Consider the following 19908-nt stretch of genomic DNA (forward strand, 5'->3'; position numbering starts at 1 on the left):
TTCGTTTTTAAATGTAAGTTTTTTTAGATATTTCACTAGAAGACAACATACGAAACAAAGTGAATGAATCACATTTTAAAGTATGTCTATATACATTTGTATATAGTATTTTAATAAAACCTCTAAAAAAATTATATTTCAAAAACGAAGAAAGTATATGATGCGGACTGTCTTTTTTTTTTTTGCACCGACAACCGTTTGCTCACTTCTTTTGCTCATGTCAGTGTCCATGGATCATAGCAACAACTTCTTGGCAGCACACCTAACACGTGCACGGCCTTCCAAAATGGGTTTGGCTGTGTATACATTTATGCATCACCATCCGCTACTATTCTCTTGGCCTATAAAAGAGTCTAATTATTTTTTGCAAAAAGTCATCTTACATTCTTAAAAGGGAAATTCTTTCTTGAAAAAAAGATTGGCGCCCGGGCTACTCGCAACCTCCTTTTAAAAAGGAAAACAGAAAATACGTTTTCGAATCCAAAATGAATTACATATGTGAAATACACTTTTTTTGTTGTTGTTGTGGAAGAGCGAAATTTGTAAGAAAAATCCATGAAATAAAATAAAATTACAATCCAATTGCAATTTATCTATCCTCTGGATCTTGCACATGTTCATCGAACCAATTTTACGATCCTCATACTTGTTCATCACCAATACTTGATACTCTTGGACATTTGGAACTTGCTATGTTGTAAGAGTCAATCATGAAAGATTCCTTGTGTTTGATGCGCTTCATAAAAATTTGTGAAAATTCGATTATAGCCTTCAAGACTAGCCACGAATGATTTGACGTTCTTTCATCGGGGGTGACTCAAAAGATGAGCTACTTTACGGCGTTCGTGAGCTTTGGCTTTGACACCTCTCCAATGAAGATTCACACTCCATTACGAATGTGAGCTTTGAGACACATCCGCGTCTTCGGTTTTTATGGTCCATCCTTTTCGACTACGTACGGTAGTTTTAGCAGAATCGTCTGGTCTACATATAAACTATATCAAAAATATATCCGTTCACATGGATTCCGTCGTGTTTGCATGATGATATTTCACATCTGATTCGTTTGTGCCGCGGGCGATGCGTCGGATGGCCGGCTCGCATCGACTTACGTCCGTTGTGAGGGTCGGTGTTGGAGATGCCCCGAATCGGTATATTCTCCTTTGAAGCGGGGTCGAATTTGGCTGCGAAAATTCAGAAATATATATGACAGAGACCTGTTTTTGCCACCGGCAACAATTTAAAACATATTTGCAAAAGGGAAAACTATTTAAAACAGGCTCCTTAATGCATGTGCCACCTTAAATTCTTCCTGGGGGGGCCGTTGAGCACATGCGTAGCAGCAGCTTCTAGGCCCTTCCGGACCTCCACTGGAACCTTTTCTGGAAAGAGCACTTCGGTCATAAACAGGCTGTGACCTCCTTCCACGCTCCCATAATAAAGTACACCACTCACTCCTATTCCCACCCCCACCGGAAGTCACGGCGCGCCTCCGTGTCTCGTCGCAGTCCACCACCTGTCCCCTGCCTTCTGTCCGCCTCACACCCCAGATCTCCAGCTCCCCCCAAGCAGGGCTCACCTGGGTCGGCGCAGCTGCTCCGTGGCAGGCCACCGGGTGTCGGCGGGGGGACGAAATGGCGGCGGTCGGTGGCTGCGCCGTTCTGCTCGCCGCGGCGCTGCTCCTCTCCGCGCCGGCCGCCACAGGTGCGGCTCCCCTCCTCTCCTTCGCCCGCCTCTGTCATCCTATTCGATTCTCCCGTCTCGTCGGTCCTGGCTGTCGGTGTCTGTCCCACTGGGGTTACTAATCCAGCTCGTTTCTTGCACGCTGCTGCTACCTGGAGCTTCCAGCGTCCTTCCGCGCTGCTGCTATCATCTTGAGCTTCAAGCTTCGAGCTGATTCTCAAGCGAATTAGTTAGTTAGTTACTCCCTCCGTTTCTAAATATATCTCCTTTTAGTCTATATATATCCGTATGTAGTTCAATAGTGGAATCTTTAGAAAGACTTATATTTAGGAACGGAGGGAGTGGTTAGTTGGTTGTTTAAAACATCCTTGCGCCGATCTCTGCTCTGTTCACGGCTGAAGCGAAATACAGTACTGTGTGTGTGCTGTGCTGTGCTGTGCTGCTAAATTGGAAGAACTTAAGCCGCGGTGTGTAATAGATCCTGCTACTGTCTTGGGCCTCAAGCTGATTCTTATGAGCAAATTAGTTGGTTGAAACATCCTCTATTCAAAACTGAAGTGGATTGCAGTTAGTTGGTTAGCTAAAACGCCTCGGTCAACTGAGTTTGGTGCGCTGGTAAAAGAACCTAATTTGCAGGATAGATCCTGCAGATTGGAATTGGTATGTGTTTGTTGTGCATCTTATAGCGTGCCAATTAACCTTCTTACGGTCGTTCTCTTCTTCTCGCAGAGGCGTACGATTCGCTAGATCCGACCGGGAACATCACCATAAAATGGGACATTATATCGTGGACTCCTGATGGCTATGTTGTGAGTAGCACCTCAGCATCTGTCTGTCTCTGTCTCTCATGCCGACCTATGAATTAGGCCACCGTTTTTTACTGACGTTTTGATGACCTCCACAAGTAAGTAGCATGGCCAGTGATCGTCTACAAGCCTACAAGCAATACATACATATATAGTGGACTGCTGGACTGAAGTGCAGTGATCAGCAGATTATGCATGGATATCTGCTCACCCTGTACGTACATGTGTATCATGATCTTCTTCTTCCAAACTTGTCATGTGCAGGCAGCTGTCACAATGTACAACTACCAGCAGTTCCGGCACATATCGGCGCCCGGGTGGCAGCTGGGGTGGACGTGGGCCAAGAAGGAGGTCATCTGGTCCATGGTGGGGGCTCAGACCACCGAGCAGGGTGACTGCTCCAAGTTTAAGACCAACCCTCCCCATTGCTGCAAGAGAGATCCGACCGTCATCGATCTTCTCCCGGGGACACCGTACAAGGACCAAGTCGCCAACTGCTGCAAGGGAGGAGTTATAAGTACATTTAACCAGGACCCAGGAAATGCTGCCTCCTCCTTCCAGATCAGTGTAGGCCTTGCTGGGACTACAAATAAGACGGTTAAGGTGCCCAAAAACTTCACCCTTAAGACCCCAGGTCCCGGCTACACATGCAGCCGTGCTATTGTTGGCAGGCCTACCAAGTTTCTCTCATCGGATCGGCGCAGGACGACACAAGCTCTTAGTAAGCTGCCTACCTATTGCTCCTTGCTGCTTGCTATCCATCAATTGCTTGAACAGTTGCTTTGGGAAAAAGCGTTGGCAAGCTAAACACATTGTAATACTCCTACTTGTTTATCATGTTTCTGCTACTTAATAATCATGAATGAATGCTATGTTATAGTAATATGTGTAGGAACAGTAAAAAAGGATTCAACCCATTGGAATGAGAAGTGATCCATTCTCTAGGGGAGATGAGTCATGTTCATCACCTAGGATCAAAGTTAGCTGATATTTACTTGAAAACAAGTCGCCTAATGTAGCCTATTTTAGCCAGTCTTGTTCTCTTGCAACTATTGCATGTCTAATGCAGGAAGCATCGGATTGGTTCTAAAAAAATATAATGTATTGTTGCTGATAATGTTGATGTTGTTGCTGTTAATTTTCTTTATTTACTGGGGTTCTAACAAAGAAATTCTCTATTCACAGTGACATGGAGCGTAACCTGCACGTACTCCCAGTTTCTTGCTCAGAAGACCCCAACCTGCTGTGTAGCTCTCTCGTCGTTTTATAATAACACTATTGTGAGATGCCCAACATGCTCTTGCGGTTGCCAAAACAATAATACTCATCCAGGAAGCTGTGTAAAGTGAGTTAACAAATTTTTCACTATTCACCACCCATTAAGGTTGTAAATTTTCCGCAAAATTCCTTATATGAACCCTATGCATTTTGCAGTGCCAACTCACCTTATTTGCAATCTGCCATCGACGGCCCTGGCAAATACACCGGCCAGCCTCTTGTCCAGTGCACTTCCCACATGTGCCCGGTAACAGTGCACTGGCATGTGAAGCTCAACTACAAGGACTACTGGAGAGTCAAAGTAACCATCACAAACTTCAACTACCGCATGAACTACACAGACTGGAACCTGGTCGTCCAGCATCCCAACTTCAATAACATCACAAAGCTGTTCAGCTTCAACTACAAGCCGCTAGCCCCGTACGGAGGCCGCATAAGTAAGTTATAAGTCGCCTTGTGAGCTTGTGTTCAACTGGTTGCTGAGCTGAAAACATCATGTCTGATGATCGAGTTCGGTTGCTCCTTGCATTTCAGATGACAGCGCGATGTTCTGGGGAATGAAGTTCTACAATGACCTGCTCAATCAAGCTGGTCCGTTCGGAAACGCGCAGACGGAAATACTTCTGCAGAAGGACCCGGAGATCTTCACCTTCGAGAAAGGATGGGCCTTCCCGCGGCGTGTGTACTTCAACGGCGACAACTGCGTCATGCCGCCGCCCGACGCCTATCCATGGCTGCCTAACGCGAGCCCTCTGATGAAGAAACCGTGGACGCTCGAGCTCTTGGTGTTCTGGACTGCGCTGGCCACCCTGCTGGCCTATTATGTCTGACAAACGATGTCGGCGAGCTTCTGGTGTGCGGCAAAGGGTCCGGTCGTCTGTTCATTCGGTTCCACAGTTGCATATATATAAGAGACGCGGTGAGGAAAGCTGATGTGTGTATATGGGTTCTGCTAAGTTAAATAGGGCCAAAAATGTAGTGGCCGCCAAGCTTCGGTGAACTGATTAATTGAATTGTATGGCTGTAGTAAATTAAATGTATGAGTTACAATAATGTTTGTGTGAAATGGAGAGGATGCTGTTGGTCAGATGTGGAAGATTCTTTGGATCGTGTAGGTTAGAGATTAACGGCGATACAGCCATGTATGGTGTCTCTCTATGTGAGATCAGAGAGAGGAGAGGAGGGTTACCTTCGCCTTGGCTTGAAGAGCCTGATGGGGTGGCCATCGTGGAGGACAGCGGTGAGTGGGCAGTGGCGGCGGCGGTGCTTCCCGTCACTACAGCGCTCGACATAGATCGGTGGGGTGTGCTACAGCGCTCGACCTAGATCGGTGGGGTGTGCGGCAACGCCACGAACCTCGTGTTGTGTGCCGCCGGCCCTCACCTCTCTATATATCGCAGGTAACAGGGGGCCGTCAACCATTAGTGGGTTGAACACCTTCGATCAGGGTACAGATATAAAGGACCGTCAACCATTAGTTGGTTGAACACCTTCGATCAGGGTACAGATATAAAGGACCAATGGGCTGTTGGGCCTACTCGAGAGGAGATCATTCTAACAAGATGATCTAGCAATTGTTTTTGCTGACCCGTTTGTTGTTGCTGGAAGCAAGCTGCTGGGCTGGTTCATTTTGATCTTCGATGCTAGTTAGAGACAGCATCAATCCGAAGACATTGTACAACTCGATAGGGCACACTACGACACCACAACCTACGCTTGGTTTCTTGATCGTCTAGTCCACAACAAATCAACACAACCTACGCTTGTTGCTCGTATCTTCATCATCTATTCCACAACAAATCAACACAACCTATGCTTGCTGCTTGCTGGTTTCTTCATCATCTAGCCCACAACAAATTGAATGAAACTGCTTCGGGTTTTTTTTCAGGAAACTGTAGTTCCACTCGCTCGCCACTTCTTTTTTCCATAAATGATGTTTTATTAACTCGAAGTGTATGTACCATAGAGCGAAATGAAGACTACATTTTCAATAAAGGGTGTTCTATTAACTCAAAATATATGTTGCAATTCAACATTTTTTGTTCGGGCAACATTTTGTTTTTGATTTATTAACAAACATGACAGAGTGAGCTTTTGAATTAAAATTTTCTTATCATCCCACATAGCGGAAAATTTGGGATAAAAAAGAACTTTATATAAAACTAGCAAAAGATCCCGTGCGTTGCAACGGAAAAGAAAATAACACACGCTCTGAACGTAATATATTTTCACATGACATCACATTTGTGTTGTCGACGATGGCCTTAGTGCTCACACAACGAAAACGCGTTTGAATGTACAGTCACTCGGAATAAGATGAGAAATATGTTGTTTCTTCCCCACGAGGTTTTTCAAAGGTGTGCTTGTGTGGTTAACGATGTTTTCTTTTCTCTCAATTTAGTTTTAATTTAATGGATGTTTATTGCAATTCGTATTGTCGCCGGAAAGAGAGAGAAAAAAGGACCGTGCACTACAGATTAAGTTTGCACCAAAAATAATATTTAAGAAGTATTCAAGAGCTAAAAATAACATCCTATTTAGATTCTACACATTTTTAATCAAATTTCATATATAACATGTTAAAATCGGAGTTACGGTCTAAAAGATATGGATAATTTTGTTTTAGATAAAATGTGGATTGATTAAATGAAAAGTCAGGTTTGTTTTTGTTAAAACGAAAAAAACGTTTCGGATGACTTAAATACGGAGGCGGGTTGATTACCTGAAACATCAGGGGGTTTTCTGAAAAATCCGGACTGACTTAAAATCCGGACTGCGGGTTGATTTCAGGAAACGCCAGGGGCTTTTTTATAAAAGTGGCACGACGGACGACAGAAGCAGGCGATACTTTATTATTAGGGAGATATAGTTAGCTTCCAATAGCAATTCTCCCTGACCTTGCGCTGCGTGGTTCACGCGTGACAACGAGAAAAAAATATCAGACTTAAGGTTTTGTGGGGGGCAGCGGCACGAGGAGGGAGGGATGTGTGTGCGGTAGGGGAAGAACCACAAACGACTATGTCTGTATCTGTCGCATGGAGGCGAACGTACACCAATGTCTATTAGCCGCATGGACGGTCACCATGCATTTGTGTTGTGGTCTTTGCGTACAGCAGTAACCCTACCTACCTAGCTAGTTCAACATAAAGGGATGTGCACATGTGTGTTGTGGTCTTTGCGGGGCAGGGGCTTGGCCCATGTGCGATAATGGAGTGGAACGAAACGACGATCAGACGGATCATCATGACCGCACACTCCTCCTTCCTCCTTAAGCAGAGAATATACTTAAAATCCGTTATTTCTTTCCTAAAAATGTGTTACTTGTTTTCTAAAATAAATTGCATTAATGAGAGGGATCTGTTGATTTGGATAATTTAGAAAAGTTAGATTAAAAACTATTATTTGTGTCCTAAAAATCTGTTAATGTTTCCTAAAACAAATTGTATTAATATAAGAGGGATCGATTGATTTGGATAACTCGTGATTTGTTATACGTTAGGAAAGTCCTGATTTTATAATAAAGAATGGGGAGAAAAATAAACCGATAAACCAGGTGGAGGTGGTGGGAGGAGAGACGAAAAAAAACATGCAAAAGTGGGAGACGAAAAAAAAGTGTGGATGCTATTCAACCAAATGAGCATTTAGGAGTAGAGATACTCGTTTAGTCAATAGGTACAAAATTCTCTCATGTATCCATGGGTATAAAACTTTATCCGTACTTCAGTCCCTACTCATACCCAACAAGTATCCATGCCCACTCAGTACCCAATGGGTAAATCAAACAGTACAAGTTATTCACAAATTTACATTCATTATAACACATTTGAAAAAATACCATTTATCTCAATTCAAAATCAGATAGATGAATACATGACAATTATCTCAATCAAATTGACAATTGATGACAAGTTATTCACAAAAAATAGGGCCAAAGATGCTCTGGTGAACTGATTAATTGAATAGTATGGCTGTAGTAAATTAAATGTATGAGTTACATAATAATGTTCGTGCAAAATGAAGGGGATGTTGTTGGTCAGGGCAACTCCAACGGGGAGACCCAAACGGACACGGATTTTGTCCGTTTGGGTCATCCGTCCGCCTAGCGGATAAGATGCGGACACGGACGACCGGTGGACGAACCCAACACACGAGATGCAAACGCGGTTGCTCCGTCCACGTCCAACTCACACCGCCTCCCTGGCTGGAACAACACGCAACCTCCTCCCCAAAGCTTTCAACTGCACTTCGTGGCCCACCACCACCCCACCCACATATACACACACCCAGACGCGCCAGGAAGATCTGGAGAGGAGAGGAGGCCATTGCTATTGCTAGCTAGCTCCTCACCATCTCTCTCTCCTTCTCGCTTGGTCGCCATGGCCATCATCCTGGAGAACATCTAGAAGGCGAGGTTCCTGCCGACGAGGCCGCTGAGGGACGACCTGTCCACCACCTTCCAGGGCGGGGGCGGCAAGGAGGGGGAGGGCCACCTCATGGGCCCGCGGAAGCGCCTCTCCAGCTTCTCCGACAAGATCCAGCCCATCTCCTCTGCGTCCGTCGAGTGGGCGATCCGCCGCACCCGGTGCGCGCCGTCGATCGCTGTCGGGTTCGCCGGCGGCCCGCTCAAGCACTAGTGGGACTGGGGCGTCGGCTGGCTGCTCTCCAAGAAGCTCGGCTTCGCCGGCGACCTGGAGATGAACGAGGAGGAAGCAACAGACCGCTGATAGGTGGGACCAGGGCGGACACAAGAGGGGAGGAGTGGACGAGAGTGGACGACGGGAACACCCAGTTTTGTCCCTCGCGGACCCATTTGTTGCCCAATTTTGCGTCCAGTTTGGGTCGGGATGGACAATGAGCGGACAGCAGGCGGACACGCACGTCCGTTTGGGTCATCCCGTTGGGCCAGCTTTTGTGTCTGGATGACCCAAACGGATAAAATGGGTCGCTGCATTGGGGTTGCTCTCAGATGGTCTAGCAATTGTTTTGCAGAGCCCTCTGTTGTTGTTGAGCTAATTCATTTGATCATCAGTGCTAGCTAGAGATAATATGAAACACAAGACTTTGTACAGCTCCGTATGGCACGCTACGACAACACAACCTATGGTTGACTGCTTTATTCATCATCTATTTCCTTTGTCCCACAATTATAAAAGCATTTGTGACGCAAATGTAATGTCAAAAACAGTCTTATATTATGATATGGAGGGAGTAGTTCACATCAAATCGATACTGCTTCAGATTTCTTTCCAGGGAAACAGTTGTTCCCCTCCCTTGCCATTACTTTATCAATAAAGAGGGGGTTTGGTATAAGTGCATTTAGTGCCATCCTTTATTGGTTTTGGAGTATTGAAGAGAAATGTGGTTGATGACTAATGTGTTTGTGAGAATTCACAGGTTAACATAAATACAAGTCCCTGAAGATTTGGTTTAGTCATTGAGACGGCCCGAAAAAAATGTCTGAAGACATTGATGATGGCCGAAGCCATTGTTGGTACACTAAGATAATCGCTTGAAGATAATGAAACGCAAAGACGGAGTCTTTTAGTTGTTTTGTATCTTGTTTCCCCCGCCGACCGCTCCTCCACGCGGGCAGCATTGGGTCCTATTATTTGGGCCGTTGACCCGCACACACTCTTAGGAATCTGAGACGCGCACCGCCCGTCGTGAGAGGCAGTGGGCAAGGAAGAGCGACACGACGGAGCAGTCTGCACGTTGTCGCCTGATACGTCTCCAACATATCTATAATTTTTTATGGTTCCATGCTATTATCTTGTCAACTTTGGATGTTTTATATGCATGAATATGCTATTTTATATCTTTTTTGGGACTAACCTATTTGTTGGGGAACGTCGCATGGGAAACAAAAAATTTCCTACGCGCACGAAGACCTATCATGGTGATGTCCATCTACGAGAGGGGATGTGTGATCTACGTACCCTTATAGACCGTACAGCAGAAGCGTTAGTGAACGCCGTTGATGTATTGGAACGTCCTCACGTCCCTCGATCCGCCCCGCGAACCGTCCCGCGAACCGTCCCACGATCTAGTGCCGAACGGACGGCACCTCCGCGTTCAGCACATGTACAGCTCGACGATGATCTCGGCCTTCTTGATCCAGCAAGAGAGACGGAGAGGTAGATGAGTTCTCCGGCAGCGTGACGGCGCTCCGGAGGTTGGTTGTGATCTTATCTCAGCAGGGCTCCACCCGAGCTCCACAGAAACGCTATCTAGAGGTAAAACCGTGGAGATATGTGGTCGGGCTGCCGTGGCAAAAGTTGTCTCAAATCAGTCCTAAAACCCCACTATATATAGGAGGGAGGGAGGGGAGGAGGCAGCCTCAAACCCTCAAGGTTTGGCCGAAATTTGAGGTGGAGGAGTCCTACTCCAATCCTACTTGGAGTAGGATTCCACCTTCCACTTGGAAACTCTTTCCACCTTGTGTTTTTCCCTTCTCAAACCTTATGGGCCTTAGTGGGAACTTATTCCAGCCCACTAGGGGCTGGTTTATCTCTTCCCATAGCCCATGAGACCCCTTGGGGCGTCACACCCCTCTCGATGGTCCCCGTCACCCCTCCCGGCACTCCCGGTACACTACCGATGAGCCCGAAACTTTTCCGGTAATGCCCGAAAACTTTCCGGTAACCAAATGAGGTCATCCTATATATCAATCTTCGTCTCCGGACCATTCCGGAAACCCTCGTGACGTCCGTGATCCCATCCGGGACTCCGAACAACATTCGGTAACCAACCATATAACTCAAATACGCATAAAACAACGTCGAACCTTAAGTGTGCAGACCCTGCGGGTTCGAGAACTATGTAGACATGACCCGAGAGACTCCTCGGTCAATATCCAATAGCGGGACCTGGATGCCCATATTGGATCCTAAATATTCTACGAAGATCTTATCGTTTGAACCTCGGTGCCAAGGATTCATATAATCCCGTATGTCATTCCCTTTGTCCTTCGGTATGTTACTTGCCCGAGATTCGATCGTCAGTATCCGCATACCTATTTCAATCTCGTTTACCGGCAAGTCTCTTTACTCGTTCCGTAATACAAGATCCCGTAACTTACACTAAGTCACATTGCTTGCAAGGCTTGTGTGTGATGTTGTATTACCGAGTGGGCCCCGAGATACCTCTCCGTCACACGGAGTGACAAATCCCAGTCTCGATCCATACTAACTCAACGAACACCTTCGGAGATACCTGTAGAGCATCTTTATAGTCACCCAGTTACGTTGCGACGTTTGATACACACAAAGCATTCCTCCGGTGTCCGTGAGTTATATGATCTCATGGTCATAGGAACAAATACTTGACACGCAGAAAACAGTAGCAACAAAATGACACGATCAACATGCTACGTCTATTAGTTTGGGTCTAGTCCATCACATGATTCTCCTAATGATGTGATCCCGTTATCAAGTGACAACACTTGCCTATGGCTAGGAAACCTTGACCATCTTTGATCAACGAGCTAGTCAACTAGAGGCTTACTAGGGACAGTGTTTTGTCTATGTATCCACACAAGTATTGTGTTTCCAATCAGTACAATTATAGCATGGATAATAAACGATTATCATGAACTAAGAAATATAATAATAACTAATTTATTATTGCCTCTAGGGCATATTTCCAATAGTCTCCCACTTGCACTAGAGTCAATAATCTAGTTCACATCACCATGTGATTCCAACGAATCCAACACCCATATAGTTATGGGGTCTGATCACGTCTTGCTCGTGAGAGAGGTTTTAGTCAACGGTTCTGAAACTTTCAGATCCGTGCGTTCTTTACAAATATTTATGTCATCTTACAGATGCTGCTACTACGTGCTATTCGGAAATGCTCCAAATATCTACTCTACTATACGAATCCGTTTCACTACTCATAGTTATTCGGATTAGTGTCAAAGCTTGTATCGACGTAACCCTTTACGACGAACTCTTTAACCACCTCCATAATCGAGAAAAATTCCTTAGTCCATTAGTTACTAAGGATAAAATTTTACCGCTGCTAGTGATTCAATCATGGATCACTCTCTGTACCTCTCAACATACTTTGAGTCAAGGCACACATCAGGTGCGGTACACAGCATGGCATACTTTAGATTCTACGGCTAAGGCATAGAAGATGACCTTCGTCTATTCTCTTTATTCTGCCGGGGTCGGGTTTTGAGTCTTACTCAAATTCACACCTCACAACGCAACCAAGAACTCATTCTTTGCTGATCTATTTTGAACTCCTTCAAAAACTTGTCAAGGCATGCATCTTGTTGAAACTTCCATTAAGCACTTTCGATCTATCTCCATAGATCTTTGATGCTCAACGTTCAAGTAGCTCAATCCAGGTATTCCTTTGAAAACTCCTTTCAAACAACCTTGTATGTTTTACAGAAATTCTACATTACTTCTGATCCACAATATGTCAACCACATATACTTATCAGAAATTCTATAGTGCTCCCACTCACTTCTTTGGAAATACAAGTTTCTCATAAACCTTGTACAAACCCAAAATCTTTGATCATCTCATCAAAGTGTATATTCCAACTCCGAGATGCTTGCACCAGTCCATTGAAGGATCACTGGAGCTTGCATACTTGCCAGTATCTTTAGGATCGACAAAACCTTCTGGTTGTATCACATACAATGTTTGCTCAAGGAAACCGTCGAGAAAACAATGTTTTGACATCCTACGTGCAATATTTCATAAATAATGCATCAACAACTAACATAATTCTGACAGACCTTTAGCATCGCTACGAGTGAGAAAGTCTCATCATAGTCAACGGTTTGATCTTGTCGAAAACATCTTTGCGACAAGTCGAGCTTTTCTTAATAGTGACTTATCACCATCATCGTCTGTCTTCTTTTAAAGATCCATCTTTACTCAATAGTCTTATGACCATCAAGTAGTTCTTTCAAAGTCTACACTTTGTTTTCATACATGGATCCTCTCTCGGATTTCATGGCTTCCAGCCATTTGTCGGAATCTGGGCCCACCATCGCTTTCTCCATAACTCGTAGGTTCACTGTTGCTCAACAACATGACCTCCAAGATAGGGTTACCGTACCACTCTGTAGTAGTATGCGACCTTGTCAACCTACGAGGCTTGTAGTAACTTGATCCGATGCTTGATGATCACCATCATCAGCTTCCACTTCAATTGGTGTAGGCGCCACAGGAACAACTTCCTGCGCCCTGCTACACACTGGTTGAAGTGATGGTTCAATAACCTCATCAAGTTCTACTACCCTCCCACTCAATTCTTTCGAGAGAAACCTTTCCTCGAGAAAGGATCCGTTTCTAGAAACAAACACTTTGCTTTCGGATCTGAGATAGGAGATGTACCCAACTGTTTTGGATATCCTATGAAGATGCATTTATCCGCTTTGGGTTCGAGCTTATCAGACTGAAACTTTTTCACATAAGTGTCGAAGCCCCAAACTTTCAAGAAACGACAGTTTAGATTTCTCTAAACCTCAGTCTATACTGTGTCATCTCAACGGAAATACGCGGTGCCGTATTTAAAGTGAGTGCGGTTGTCTCTAATGCATAACCCATAAACGATAGTGGTAATTCGATAAGAGACATCATAGTATGCACCATACCAAATAGTGCGTGGCTATGACGTTCAGACACATCATCACACTATGATGTTCCAGGTGGCATGAACTGCGAAACAATTTCCACATTGTCTTAACTGCGTACCAAAACTCGTAACTCAGATATTCATTTCCATGATCATATCGTAGACAGTTTATCCTCTTGTTACGACGAACTTCACTCTGAAACAGAATTGAACCTTTCAATATTTCAGACTTGTGATTCATTAAGTAAATACCCTTGTATCTGCTCAAATCGTCATTGAAGTAAGAACATAATGATATCCACTGCGTGCCTCAGCACCCATTGGACTGCATACATCAAAATGTATCACTTCCAACAAGTTACTATCTTGTTTCATCTCAATGAAAACAAGGCCTTGCTCATGTGGTATGATTTGCATGTCACTAGTGATTCAAAATCAGGTGAGTATAAAGATCCATCAGCATGGAGCCTCTTCATGCAATTTATACCAACATGACTCAAGCAGCAGGGCCACAAGTAAGTGGTAATATCATCATTAACTCGTATCTTTTGGCACCAATATCATGAACATGTGTAACACTACGATCGAGATTCAATAAACCATTGAAGGTGAATATTCAAGAAAATAGAGTAACCATTATTCTCCTTAAATGAATAATCGTATTGCAATAAACATGATCCAATCATGTTCATGCTTAACGCAAGCACCAAATAACAATTATTTAGGTTTAACACCAATCCCGATGGTAGAGGGAGCGTGCGACGTTTGATCATATCAACCTTGGAAACACTTCCAACACGTATCGTCACCTCGCCTTTAGCTAGTCTCCGTTTATGCCGTAGCTTTCATTTCGTGTTACTAATCACTTAGCAACCGAACCGGTATCCAATACCCTCATGCTACTAGGAGTACTAGTAAAGTACACATCAACATCATGTATATCAAATACACTTCTTTCGACTTTTGCCAGCCTTCTTATCTACCAAGTATCTAGAGTTGCTCCGCCTCAGTGACTGTTCCCCTCATTACAGAAGCACTTAGTCTCGGGTTTGGGTTTAATCTTGGGTCTCTTCATTAGTGCAGCAACTGTTTTGCCGTTTCACAAAGTATCCCTTCTAGCCCTTGCCTTTCTTGAAACTTAGTGGTTTTACAAACCATCAACTATTGACGCTCCTTCTTGATTTCTACTTTCGCAGTGTCAAACATCGCGAATCGCTCAAGGATCATTGTATCTATCCTTGATATGTTATAGTTCATCACGAAGCTCTCACAGCTTGGTGGCAGTGACTTTGGAGAACCATCACTATCTCATCTAGAAGATTAACTCCCACTTGATTCAAGTGATTGTCGTACTCAGACAATCTGAGCACACGCTCAACGATTGAGCTTTTCTCCTTAACTTTGTGGACAAAGAATCTTGTTGGAGGTCTCGTACCTCTTAACAAGAGCACAAGCATGAAATCACAATTTCATCTCTTTAGAACATCACTTATGTTCCGTGATGTTTTACAACGTTTTCGGCGCCTTGCTTCTAAGCCATTAAGTATTTTGCACTGAACTATCGTGTAGTCATCAGAAACGTGTATGTCGGATGTTCATAGCATCCACAGACGACACTCGAGCACACCGAGTGGTGCATTAAGGACATAAGCCTTATGCGTAGCAACGAGGACAATCCTCGGTTTTACAGACTCAGTCTGCAAAGTTTGCTACTATCAATTTTCAACTAAATTTTCTCCAGGAACATATAAAAACAGTAGAGCTATAGCGCAAGCTACATCGTAATTCGCAAAGACCATTAGACTATGTTCATGACAATTAGTTCAATTAATCATATTACTTAAGAACTCCTACTCAAAAAGTACATCTCTCTAGTCATTTGAGTGGTACATGATCCAAATCCGCTATCTCAAGTCCGATCATCACGTGAGTCGAGAATAGTTTCAGTGGTAAGCATCTCTATGCTAATCATATCAACTATATGATTCATGCTCGACCTTTCGGTCTCATGTGTTCCGAGGCCATGTCTGCACATGCTAGGCTCGTCAAGCTTAACCCGAGTGTTCCGCGTGCGCAACTGTTTTGCACCCGTTGTATGTGAACGTTGAGTCTATCACACCCGATCATCACGTGGTGTCTCGAAACGACGAACTGTAGCAACGGTGCACAGTCGGGGAGAACACAATTTCGTCTTGAAATTTTAGTGAGAGATCACCTCATAATGCTACCGTCGTTCTAAGCAAAATAAGGTGCATAAAAGGATTAACATCACATGCAATTCATAAGTGACATGATATGGCCATCATCACGTGCTTCTTGATCTCCATCACCAAAGCACCGGCACGATCTTCTTGTCACCGGCGTCACACCATGATCTCCATCATCATGATCTCCATCAACGTGTCGCCATCGGGGTTGTCGTGCTACTCATGCTATTACTACTAAAGCTACATCCTAGCAAAATAGTAAACGCATCTGCAAGCACAAACGTTAGTTATAAAGACAACCCTATGGCTCCTGCCGGTTGCCGTACCATCGACGTGCAAGTCGATATTAACTATTACAACATGATCATCTCATACATCCAATATATCACATCACATCGTTGGCCATATCACATCACAAGCATACCCTGCAAAAACAAGTTAGACGTCCTCTAATTTTGTTGTTGCAAGTTTTACGTGGTGACCATGGGTATCTAGTAGGATCGCATCTTACTTACGCAAACACCACAACGGAGATATGTGAGTTGCTATTTAACCTCATCCAAGGACCTCCTCGGTCAATTCCGATTCAACTAAAGTTGGAGAAACTGACACCCGCCAGTCATCTTTGAGCAACTGAGTTACTCGTAGCGATGAAACCAGTCTCTTGTAAGCGTACGAGTAATGTCGGTCCGAACCGCTTCGATCCAACAATACCGCGGAATCAAGAAAAGACTAAGGAGGGCAGCAAAACGCACATCACCGCCCACAAAAACTTTTGTGTTCTACTCGAGAAGACATCTACGCATGAACCTAGCTCATGATGCCACTGTTGGGGAACGTCGCATGGGAAACAAAAAATTTCCTACGCACACGAAGACCTATCATGGTGATGTCCATCTACGAGAGGGGATGTGTGATCTACGTACCCTTGTAGACCGTACAGCAGAAGCGTTAGTGAACGCGGTTGATGTATTGGAACGTCCTCACGTCCCTCGATCCGCCCCGCGAACCGTCCCGCGATCAGTCCCACGATCTAGTGCCGAACGGACGGCACCTCCGCGTTCAGCACATGTACAGCTCGACGATGATCTTGGCCTTCTTGATCCAGCAAGAGAGACGGAGAGGTAGATGAGTTCTCCGGCAGCGTGACGGCGCTCCGGAGGTTGGTGGTGATCTTATCTCAGCAGGGCTCCGCCCGAGCTCCACAGAAACACGATCTAGAGGTAAAACCGTGGACATATGTGGTCGGGCTGCCGTGGCAAAAGTTGTCTCAAATCAGCCCTAAAACCCCACTATATATAGGAGGGAGGGAGGGGAGGAGGCAGCCTCAAACCCTCAAGGTTTGGCCGAAATTTGAGGTGGAGGAGTCCTACTCCAATCCTACTTGGAGTAGGATTCCACCTTCCCACTTGGAAACTCTTTCCACCTTGTGTTTTTCCCTTCTCAAACCTTATGGGCCTTAGTGGGAACTTATTCCAGCCCACTAGGGGCTGGTTTATCTCTTCCCATAGCCCATGAGACCCCTTGGGGCGTGACACCCCTCTCGATGGTCCCCGTCACCCCTCCCGGCACTCCCGGTACACTACCGATGAGCCCGAAACTTTTCCGGTAATGCCCGAAAACTTTCCGGTAACCAAATGAGGTCATCCTATATATCAATCTTCGTCTCCGAACCATTCCGGAAACCCTCGTGACGTCCGTTATCCCATCCGGGACTCCGAACAACATTCGGTAACCAACCATATAACTCAAATACGCATAAAACAACGTCGAACCTTAAGTGTGCAGACCCTGCGGGTTCGAGAACTATGTAGACATGACCCGAGAGACTCCTCGGTCAATATCCAATAGCGGGACCTGGATGCCCATATTGGATCCTAAATATTCTACGAAGATCTTATCGTTTGAACCTCAGTGCCAAGGATTCATATAATCCCGTATGTCATTCCCTTTGTCCTTCGGTATGTTACTTGCCCGAGATTCGATCGTCAGTATCCGCATACCTATTTCAATCTCGTTTACCGGCAAGTCTCTTTACTCGTTCCGTAATACAAGATTCCGTAACTTACACTAAGTCACATTGCTTGCAAGGCTTGTGTGTGATGTTGTATTACCGAGTGGGCCCCGAGATACCTCTCCGTCACACGGAGTGACAAATCCCAGTCTCGATCCATACTAACTCAACGAACACCTTCGGAGATACCTGTAGAGCATCTTTATAGTCACCCAGTTACGTTGCGACGTTTGATACACACAAAGCATTCCTCCGGTGTCCGTGAGTTATATGATCTCATGGTCATAGGAACAAATACTTGACACGCAGAAAACAGTAGCAACAAAATGACACGATCAACATGCTACGTCTATTAGTTTGGGTCTAGTCCATCACATGATTCTCCTAATGATGTGATCCCGTTATCAAGTGACAACACTTGCCTATGGCTAGGAAACCTTGACCATCTTTGATCAACGAGCTAGTCAACTAGAGGCTTACTAGGGACAGTGTTTTGTCTATGTATCCACACAAGTATTGTGTTTCCAATCAATACAATTATAGCATGGATAATAAACGATTATCATGAACTAAGAAATATAATAATAACTAATTTATTATTGCCTCTAGGGCATATTTCCAACACTATTAACTCAGTGCCAAGTGCCAGTTTCTTATTGTTTCGTGTTTTTGGCCCATTTTCAGACGGAGTCCAAATGGAATGAAACTTTACGATGATTTTTTGGGCCAAAAGAGACCCCCGAAGCTTTGAAAGAAGGCCAGAAGAGCCACGAGGGAGTCACGAGCCCTGACGCCGCCACCACCACCCTAGGTGGTGGCGACCAGGCTTGTGACCTCCTCGTGGGCCCAACTGACGCAATTCCATCACCATAAATTCCTACAAATTCAGAAACCCCCCAAAAGAAACCTAGATCAGGAGTTCCGCTGCCGCAAGCCTCTGTAGCCACCAAAAACCAATCTGGAGCCCGTTCCGGCACCCTGCCGGAGGGGGAATCCATCTCCGATGGCCATCTTCATCATCCCGCCAGTCTCCATGACAAGGAGGGAGTAGTTCTCCCTCGGGGCTGAGGGTATGTACCAGTAGCTATGTGTTTGATCTCTCTCTCTCTCTCTCGTGTTCTTGAGATGTCTTGATCTCGATGTACCGTGGGCTTTGCTACTATAGTTGGATCTTATGATGTTCTTCCCCCGCTCCCTCTTGTAATGAATTGAGTTTCCCCTTTGGAGTTATCTTATCGGATTGAGTCTTTGAGAACACTTGATGTATGTCTTGCACATGTCTATCTGTTATGATCAACTTGCGGGTTTGTGACAATTGGGAACCTATGCATATGGGTTGGCACACGTGGATTCATGTGAGTACTCGATGTATGTTTTGGTGATCAACTTGCGGGTTCGTGACATTAGGAACCTATGCACAGGGGTTGGCACACGTTTTGACTCTCTGGTAGAAACTTTGGGGCACTCTTTGAAGTTCTATGTGTTGGTAGAATAGATGATTCTGAGATTATGTGATGCATATCGTATAATCATGCCCACGGATACTTGAGGTGACAATGGAGTATCCAGGTGACATTAGGGTCTTGGTTGATATGTATCTTAAGGTGTTATTCTAGTACGAACTCTTGAATAGATCGATCAGAAAGAATAACTTTGTGGTGGTTTCGTACCCGACAATAATCTCTTCGTTTGTTCCCCGCTATTAGTGACTTTGGAGTGACTCTTTGTTGCATGTTGAGGGCTAGTTATATGATCCAATTATGTTATCATTGTTGAGAGAACTTCACTAGTGAAAGTATGAATCCTAGGCCTTGTTTCCACGCATTGCAATACCGTTCGTGCTCACTTTTGTTACTGGTTACCTTGTTGTTTTTGTAATTTCAGATTACAAAAACCTATATCTACCATCCATATTGCACTTGTTTCACCTTCTCTTCACCGAACTAGTGCACCTATAGAACTTACCATTGTATTGGGTGTGTTGGGGACACAAGAGACTCTTTGTTATTTGGTTGCAGGGTTGCTTGAGAGAGACCATCTTCATCCTACGCCTCCCGCGGATTGATAAACCTTAGGTCACCCACTTGAGGGGAAATTGCTACTGTCCTACAAACCTCTGCACTTGGAGGCTCAACAACGTCTACAAGGAGAAGGTTGCGTAGTAGACATCATCGGCGTGGAGCAGTCCTTGCATGGGTCTACCACCGGTCCCTCATGACGGTGAAGATGGACACTCGTATCCTCTGGCGAAAGAATGCGAAGGTGCCCCGACTTGTTATTTAGCAGTCAAAGCGCGAGAGGAAGGAGGCAACGGCGGAGG

At 44.9% G+C, this 19908-nt stretch overlaps 1 protein-coding gene and 1 pseudogene across 2 annotated transcripts; both read left to right on the plus strand.

Annotated features, from left to right (window-relative positions):
• Window positions 1-1430: 1430 nt before the first annotated feature.
• LOC123403280 (COBRA-like protein 3) lies at window positions 1431-4854 on the plus strand. Of its 2 annotated transcripts, XM_045097235.1 has the most exons (6): window positions 1431-1704; window positions 2413-2492; window positions 2754-3210; window positions 3675-3834; window positions 3924-4204; window positions 4302-4854. In XM_045097235.1, exons 1-6 carry the CDS (start codon window positions 1635-1637, stop codon window positions 4595-4597), a joined length of 1344 nt encoding a protein of 447 aa, XP_044953170.1. In that variant the 5' UTR covers window positions 1431-1634; the 3' UTR covers window positions 4598-4854. The 2 variants fall into 2 exon arrangements, with proteins under 2 accessions (XP_044953170.1, XP_044953169.1); XM_045097234.1 differs by lacking the exons at window positions 1431-1704; window positions 2413-2492 and adding an exon at window positions 2500-2587.
• A 3289-nt stretch (window positions 4855-8143) lies between these two features.
• On the plus strand, window positions 8144-8491 carry LOC123405845 (annotated as a pseudogene).
• Window positions 8492-19908: the final 11417 nt, after the last annotated feature.

Source organism: Hordeum vulgare, chromosome 6H (assembly GCF_904849725.1).
Source record: "Hordeum vulgare subsp. vulgare chromosome 6H, MorexV3_pseudomolecules_assembly, whole genome shotgun sequence".
Classification (NCBI taxonomy): Eukaryota; Viridiplantae; Streptophyta; class Magnoliopsida; order Poales; family Poaceae; genus Hordeum; species Hordeum vulgare.

Coding starts and splice junctions, on each gene's coding strand:
- LOC123403280 (XM_045097235.1), top strand. CDS start 1,635: ATGGCGGCGGTCGGTGGCTGCGCCGTTCTGCTCGCCGCGGCGCTGCTC. Junction 1,705..2,412: donor CTCCGCGCCGGCCGCCACAG/GTGCGGCTCCCC, acceptor TTCTTCTCGCAG/AGGCGTACGATTCGCTAGAT. Junction 3,211..3,674: donor CAGGACGACACAAGCTCTTA/GTAAGCTGCCTA, acceptor CTCTATTCACAG/TGACATGGAGCGTAACCTGC.